The sequence below is a fragment of the Aptenodytes forsteri genome, unplaced genomic scaffold (assembly GCF_000699145.1).
Source record: "Aptenodytes forsteri isolate BGI_AS27 unplaced genomic scaffold, ASM69914v1 Scaffold98, whole genome shotgun sequence".
NCBI classification, from domain to species: Eukaryota; Metazoa; Chordata; class Aves; order Sphenisciformes; family Spheniscidae; genus Aptenodytes; species Aptenodytes forsteri.
The window spans coordinates 325,128-333,090 of NW_008795130.1; the positions used below are offsets into that span (position 1 = coordinate 325,128).

Below are 7,963 nucleotides of genomic sequence, written 5' to 3' on the forward strand. Positions count from 1 at the left end.
CGGTTGGACTCGATGATAGTAGAGGTCTTTTCCAACCTCAATGATTCTACGATTCTATGATTCTATGATAGTTCACTTTTGCAAAGTCTTAAACCCTCTATATAGGTGCACACTGCAAGGGAGTGAAGGTACACAGTACCCTGTTAACAATTAGCATCTGGAAGATCGATTCTTGAACTTTCAGGGCTATCATGTTTTTATCCATGTTCATGTACAGAGGACTCCAGATTAACATCACCACACTTACCTTTGCTCCTACAACTATAAAATTTTGTACAAAACAAAACATTATAAAATCCAGAAAATTGTTATGGGCAAATTAAGTTCCAACAAAATCACAAGTAGATGTGATTTACACCTAGTCCTACTGGTGTAATAATCTTCTATAGTAAGAGCAGATTTGTTTGTAAACAGCAAAAGTTTTTTCATTTCCTGTGGTACACAAATACATTTTAATATCTTAGTGAAATCTAAAGTAATAGTAAAGTAAATCCAAAGTAAAGTAATAAACAGTTTTTTAATGGATTTTTTTAATACTTATTAAATATCAGTCATAATTTTCTTACGAATTTCTTACGAAATTATGACCATTTTGGAAAAACACATTTCACTTAAAATCACAGAACCAAAGAAGAAAGCTTAAGAAGAATATTAATTCTAATTGCACTTTTTCAGAATACCAATTCTAAGCATGTAAACCATGAACAGTCTCTCTCTGCCTGCCATTTTGTCATTAATATCATTCCACCCTTAAAAAGCAATTCATAGTCTTTAACGAAGAAATACTATTATGTTCTATCATTGTTCCAGAAAAAAATACGTATCCAGACAGATGCATAGGGATAAGTATAAGTATCAACCACAGTGGGAACGATGAGAATATCCAGCAAATGTTTAATATTTCAGTTTTGTATACTGAAGCCAACCTTTATCACCATTTAGTGGTACTATCTCAAAAAGTGAAAAACGTTTCATGAAGCATAGTCAATACTACTGCTCACTTTCCCAAGAGTTTCTTGGCATAGTGTCTTACATTACTTTCATTACATTACTTTTACTTGTACTACCACTTCAAATTCTTTTTCAGTTCCGTTTTGCATTAGGCAGGATTTAGGACTTTGAATCATTTGTATGTTAAATGATACATAATTTTTCTGTCCATTATTTTAATTAAGCTAACGTTTTAACAGCCTCAGGGATACTAATTACATTTTACACTCCACTACAACACCTACAAAAATTTAGGCAGGTCAAATGCCAAAATACAGATGTATTTAGTCCACATCCCTTTGACTTTCAGTAAATGCTCAGACCATATGAGCATTTATATAGCTAGGTTCAATCCAGTTAGTACTTAACAGCATTGGCTTAAGCCACTGTTTACCAGGATCATAACCACACTTATACAGCACATGCTGGGACCACACACTGCTGTGGTAAGATTGCTACCGAGATTTATATAAGACAGACTAGTTTAAACAAATTGTTTCAAAACTATCTCAAGCACATATGCACAATCAGGAAAACAACCCTCTCAAGTGTAACGCAGATACAATTTTAAGACTCAAAGTGTCAACACTTGAAAATGGAATTAAACACTGGAGTCTCTTCAGACTTGAAGGGTGCATCATTTCCAATATTTGACTATTTTCTCATCTAGCACTGCAATACTTGTCTTTTCTCTCTGGAGAAGAGAAGGCTCAGGGGGGACTTCATCACAGTCTTCCAGTACTTAAAAGGGCAGCTACAAAGAGGACAGAGGCTCTCTCTTCACAAGGAGCCACATGAAGAGGACAAGGGGCAACAGGTACAAGTTGCACTGGGAGGGGTTTCATCTCAACATAAGAAAACTTTCACAGTGAGAACAATCACTGGAACAACCTCCCCAGGGACATGGTGGAGTCCCCATCACTGGAGGTTTTCAAGATGTGACCAGCGAAGGTGCTAGATAATCTCATCCAGGCTTCCTTTCCCACAAAAGGGTGGACCAGATGATCTCTCAAGGTCCCTTCCAACCTAGGCCGTTCTATGATTCTATGATTCTGGTCCGTCAGATTTTTGCAGGGGTCCCATGTGAAAGAAAAAAAACAGGGCATGAAGAAGTGGTCCCACATGGAGAACTGAAGAAGTTAATTATAAAACATAAGAAAAAGTCTGAAAGGAACATAATAAATTCTCAAATGTATGGCAAGGCCTGCGTATTAGAGAGCTGGTAGTTTTCAGAGTCTCTATGGACCTTCTGAATAATTATCTTTTATGATGCTTAAAATTTCACCCATGGATTCTTTAATTCTTGCCAAAAGATCAAATCACTCAGATAACCCAAAAGGCCTAATAGAACATTATGTACTTCTGAAAAAAACCAAAAACTTCAAAGCATTTGGATTTTGAAAATAAAAGATTTTTAAAGAATTTATTTTTAACATTGAGTTCTTCCATAATGATAATGTACAGACCAGATTAATAACTTCAATTCTGTCCTCTCAGACACTTGCTGCAATACGAAATAGGTGAGGCAGAATTTGGATGACTAGTAAATCAGCAGGGTATATTTTTTTCATAGATATGTTTCTTGTCAGGTGTTTCTGACAGGCACCTCAGGTGATGTTCTAGTTACATGAGTGTGACCAAATTAATTTATTTGTAATACAGAAGGTTAAGTAAGAAGAGAACTTATCCTGAAGTTATTATTAATTTTCTGCACCTTATTTACTCAATGCTATGCTTGGCAGGTTAAAACAAATATTTTAGTTTTACACATAATACAGATTCTTTTTATTCCCCTGCATTTACATTATGAATATATAAAATTTTGTTGCTTGGAACAGTGCAGTTTTGAGCTTAAAGAACTTTTCAATTGTTGGACAAAACTGGATCAACTATCTCTCTTTTCATTTTTTACTACTCAATGAATTTTGCTGGTTTATGCATGACTGACTATCTTCTTTACACTCATTTAAATAAAAATATGGTTCACAGGCAAAATGGAACTGTAACACAGGGGAAAAAAATTCCAGCATGAAGTTGTTTAAAGAAGGTATCTGGAAAATACTTTATTTCCAGTATCTTTCCTGTATGGAAATAGGAGTTCACCCCATGTTACTTAATTCCCTTGGTTATTCACAAGAGTTATCTATTGTAATCAACCATTGTTTCACTAGCTGGTTAGCTCCTGATTTATTTTTCTCAGTAATAATGTGCAAGGGTGAAGCAGAGAGAAATAAGTGTTAATAAGGAGTACAGTGAAATGACACAAACATCATTACCAAAAAATCCAGGTACCATAGTAAAATTATATGCAAAGTATTAGCTTTTTTCTAAATAAAAAAATACTGTCAATTTCTTTCAGGTTCAGCTATTTTTAGTTCAACAGGTCATTAGAATCTAAATTTAGTTTATACTTTAACAACTGATTAGAGAAAAATCAAATTTTATAGTTTACAATACAGGATAAGAAATAGGTTCTACCACAGCAATGATTATTAGGAAATAGCAGTAATCTAAGCTGAGTAATTAACAGCCCAGAAGCTACTCTCAACACCATAATGAAAGAGAATTCGAAGATGATGCTATCTATAAGAAGAGACAAATCACAAAATGGATTATCTACACAGTCCTCTCTCGTATCCTAACGCTCCTACTGATCTGATCTGCCAAAACCACTGACTATGGGCAGACAGAGGTAGTAGTTAAGTACCATAAAGCAGCAATCACCTGGAATATGCTCAAATAACTGATCTTTCAAAAAATCAAAATCCATCAAAATCCAGTCTAATGATCAGCAGAAAAAATACCCTAAAATAATGATCAGGTTTCAGCTTTATAGAGAAAGGTGGCAGGAACTTCAAACAAGTTGAATTACACACAACAGAAGTAAATAATTTAAGTCAGTTTTAAAATGACTGGACAAAACCCCACCTTTAGAAAACGTGCAATACACTTCTGTTTGTTCCAGGTTTTGCACAGACTACCTGTCTTACACGTACCCACTGAGAGGAAGTTCTGTCAGCAGCAAGTACATAAGAGAAGGGAAGCAAAAAAGAAGGCCATCTAGAACACCTAAGCTACTCCCCAAGTTAATTTTCAAGAAAGGGACACTAAGCACAGCACAAATTAATAGAAAAGGGCAGTTGTGGAATAGTGGGCTGGAGTTTAGCTGCAACCATTGGATCTTATCTTTGAAGATATTAATTCATTCTCCCAGCCAAAAAAAAAAAAAAAAAAGTTTTTCAAATTTTAAAAGGAACAGACAAGAATGACAACTGATTTTTTTCCTTAACCTACCTCTCCCTCCAAGTGATTAGGAAAAAACATTTTCTTTTACTTTTTCTAACTCAGGAATACACTCTGCAATTGAGACTAGCCAATTTACAGAATTTGTGATTTTTTACTTTTGCTGGCAAATTTGGTAGGGCCCAACTAAAAAGATTATGAATGGAAACACTTTCTCACTTGAAGGCAAGTCATGTATCCATGGTCAGGTACCTCAATGTATGACAAATGTTCTGCAGAATTTGAAATGGATTGCAGTGAAATAAATTCCATAAAATCTATTCATAAAGTTGCAGTTAAACTGAAATACATTAAAATGAATCCCAAAAGTTCCTAGATGTAAATTCCATCTCTTTCACCATCTTCCTCTGAAGGCCAAACTAATTTGACTAAAACCTAGAATCTACTCTTCCATTTCACTTACACCAATATAATCTAATTGCTATACAATAGTAAAAGCCTAAAAGCAACTCCCAGATCTGATATAAAACAGATTTCATGCCCTAAAGCAAATTACTTATAAGACTTACAGTAGCTCTTTTTTTGAATTAGCAGCCTGTTGACTAACAGTACTCCATTTAAACTATTGTAACATCATAGTCATAAGGCTCTGGTTTTTAAGTTTGCAAATTGCCACCTCCTCTCCGCTCCTAAAGGGGTAGTCAACTTTTCACTCATCAAAAGGTGATCCAACGATGAAGAGAATTTTTTCCATTAGTAAAACTGTTAGTATTAATACTTTTTCTACAATGTACTTTCAATAATGCCCCTGAATGAAAATGGCAGCTTTGTCAACAAATGACACCTGGACAAATAATCCTAGCCTTACGGAAATACTTAATAAATAGAAACAAAATCCTTGTTTATACCACCCAGTGGACAGGTTTTTTTATACATGTTGAAAATCATCCCTCTAAGACACACTATTATTACAATACTTGGGTAGAAATATCTTACAGACATCACGTCATCTACAAGAACCCAAGCGATCAGGACAAAATTCTGTCCCATTTTGATCTGTAGCAAAACTGCTCCTATATGTGATTTTGGACAACCAAATCGAGCTAGCTGATGGAAACAAATATTTTGGAACACTTACATATTTGTGAATTCACACCAAAAGCCTGCAGTCCCCAGAAGTTTCAAAAAAGCACAATAAATGAGGAACTGCAAACTAGTTATAAACTAGAACAAAGACTGGAGTTAAGACAGCTACTTACACAAGAGCTGTGTTCATTGCATTTGACAGTTTAAGGAGGTGCACATCTTTTCTTTCAAAAGGGCCAGAGGCCCTTCACCCCTCCAAGAGCTGTGTGCTCTGCCACACCCCAGCTCCCTACCAGTATGACCGTAGGGGAACTGGTCAGGAGCAAAATCCAGAATCTCACTGTAAGAACCAACACAGGGGGAAACCTAAAGCAATGGCAGCACTAAACTTTAGACAGCAATTTGACTTCTGAATGAATTCAAACTTACGGTATTACAGACAACTTCCAGCCATGGAAGAAATGTAATGGTTTGAACAGTTTTTCCATGCTCCATTGACAAGCATATGACAAAACTACAAAAACAAAAAGTTACATTTCCTTTCAAAGACTTATAAAGAATCCAACAAGTAATATTTTCCAACTTCTGGATTTAGAAGAAGTTGGTTATGAATGATGCACAATGCAGATACAAAACTGCAGTGTGCGAAATCAGAGCCCTTCCTAGAAAATCTGTAATTTGAGCATTTAACTCAGACACACCATTGTAGTACATAAAGAAATATCGCCTGGTGTGCTTATATGACATAAATATAAATGAGTTCAATCTAATAACAGGAGAAAAACTTACTCAATAACAGCAACTAAGTCACACGAGATTAACTTTTACTTCCAAAATATATTCAAGACTCCTGTGCAAAAGCCACACTCAATTACCGACTAAAAAATTCCTTGAAAAGTAGTGTCATACCATTCACAATGTAGCAACAGGAACCTATGTCCACTAATGTTATTAACATTGTATTACAATCTAGGCTATTTTCATTAGGGCAGGGACAGCTGTAATAATTGTATAATCACAGTTTAAGCCTTATTGGCAGTTCAGGTGGGTGGGTGTTGATGTTCCTAAGTGTGTGGGGGGTGGAAACAAAATCAACCAAAAAAACCCAACAAAACCCCCAAACCACACGTGCCAATATTTGTTCTGCTTAGATTCTAAGGAACATTTGCCAAAAGTCAGGAAGTTTTTAATATGGCGGAGAACAAATATGTGGGAAAGAGTGTGACACTTTCATAAGAGGCTACAAAATTCTACTTTCAGCTTTCCTATTACTGCAATGCAAAATACTTATGCAGGGGGAAAAAATGCTTATTTCATTGTATATGTTCTAACATCTTAGGCAATAGGCAAAAACTTTCTACACAAACCAGTTTTCAATTTTGCAAAACAATGATTCACTATGAAGTTAGATGCATTAACTCAAAACAAGCAAAAACAAATTTCAAGTGTCAAAGTGAACCCCCCCAAATATTTAGCCTGGAGAAAAGGAGGCTGAGGGGAGACCTCATCACTCTCTACAACTACCTGCAAGGAGGTTGTAGCGAGGTGGGTGTCGGTCTCTTCTCCCAAGTAACTAGCAATAGGACGAGAGGAAATGGCCTCAAGTTGCGCCAGGGGAGGTTTAGATTGGACATGAGGAAAAATTTCTTTACTGAAAGAGTGGTTAAACATTGGAGTCCCCATCCCTGGAGGTATTTAAAAGACGAGTAGATGAGGCACTTAGGGACATGGTTTAGTGGACATGGTGGTGTTGGGTCAACGGTTGGACTTGATGATCTCAGAGGTCTTTTCCAACCTCAATGATTCTATGATTCTATGATTTATAGTCATCTTTCTCACAATCTTGCAGATTGTTTTATTTAACTGTTCAAGTTTTCCTTATCTTGTCAGCTGGTTACAGCTGAGAAGGAAAAAAGATTTCCATGATTTTCATCCTCACAAAAACACTCCCTTCTTGCTGGTCAGAAAGCAAGCCTCTGTTAGACATACTTAAAATTTTTATTTTATATATTACAACTCACCTGCTTGGGAAGCCGGAAGAGAGAATTTTTGTAAAATATATCTTTAGCCTGACTCCATGTTCCATCAATGATGATCATAACAGATGGGCTAGAAGACATCACAGCAACTTCTTCCAAATTGGTTGCTTCAGCTCCAGGATACAAAATCAGAGTATTGGGATTTCTGCACACAGTTGCTAATTCAGGATACCTTCAATACACAGACACACAAAATGAGAATAGTTATTAAAAGTTTTCATGACAAATACATACTTCCAGATATTGCAAGTTAGTAACTCCCACTCATCTTCTCCAAATTTTACTTCAGTTTCAAAAAAAGTCCATTGCTCAGCTACCACTTTCTCTTTCCAACACCTCAAAAGTTGTTGGTTCTCCCTCAGCTCCTAAGGCAGTGCTGTGGTTTTACCCAGCAGGCAGCTAAACACCACACTCACTACTCACTCACACATCAGCTACTCGCTCACTCCCCACCCTTCAGCGGGATGGGGGAGAGAATCAGAAAAAAAGAAGTAAAATTCATGGGTTGAGATAAAGACAGCTTAATAGGACAGAAAAGGAAGGGAAAATAATAATAATAATGATAAAAGAATATACAAAATAAGTGATGCACAATGCAATCACTC

At 36.0% G+C, this 7,963-nt stretch overlaps 1 protein-coding gene across 1 annotated transcript in view; it reads right to left on the reverse strand.

Annotated features, from left to right (window-relative positions):
- DTWD2 (DTW domain containing 2) overlaps positions 1 to 7,963 on the reverse strand; it is a 67,829-nt gene that overhangs the window by 29,472 nt on the left and 30,394 nt on the right. Inside the window, exon 4 of the mRNA XM_009278140.2 lies at positions 7,341 to 7,530. Within this exon, the coding sequence (XP_009276415.2) occupies positions 7,341 to 7,530 (190 nt within the window). The remainder of the gene's footprint in view (positions 1 to 7,340; positions 7,531 to 7,963) is intronic.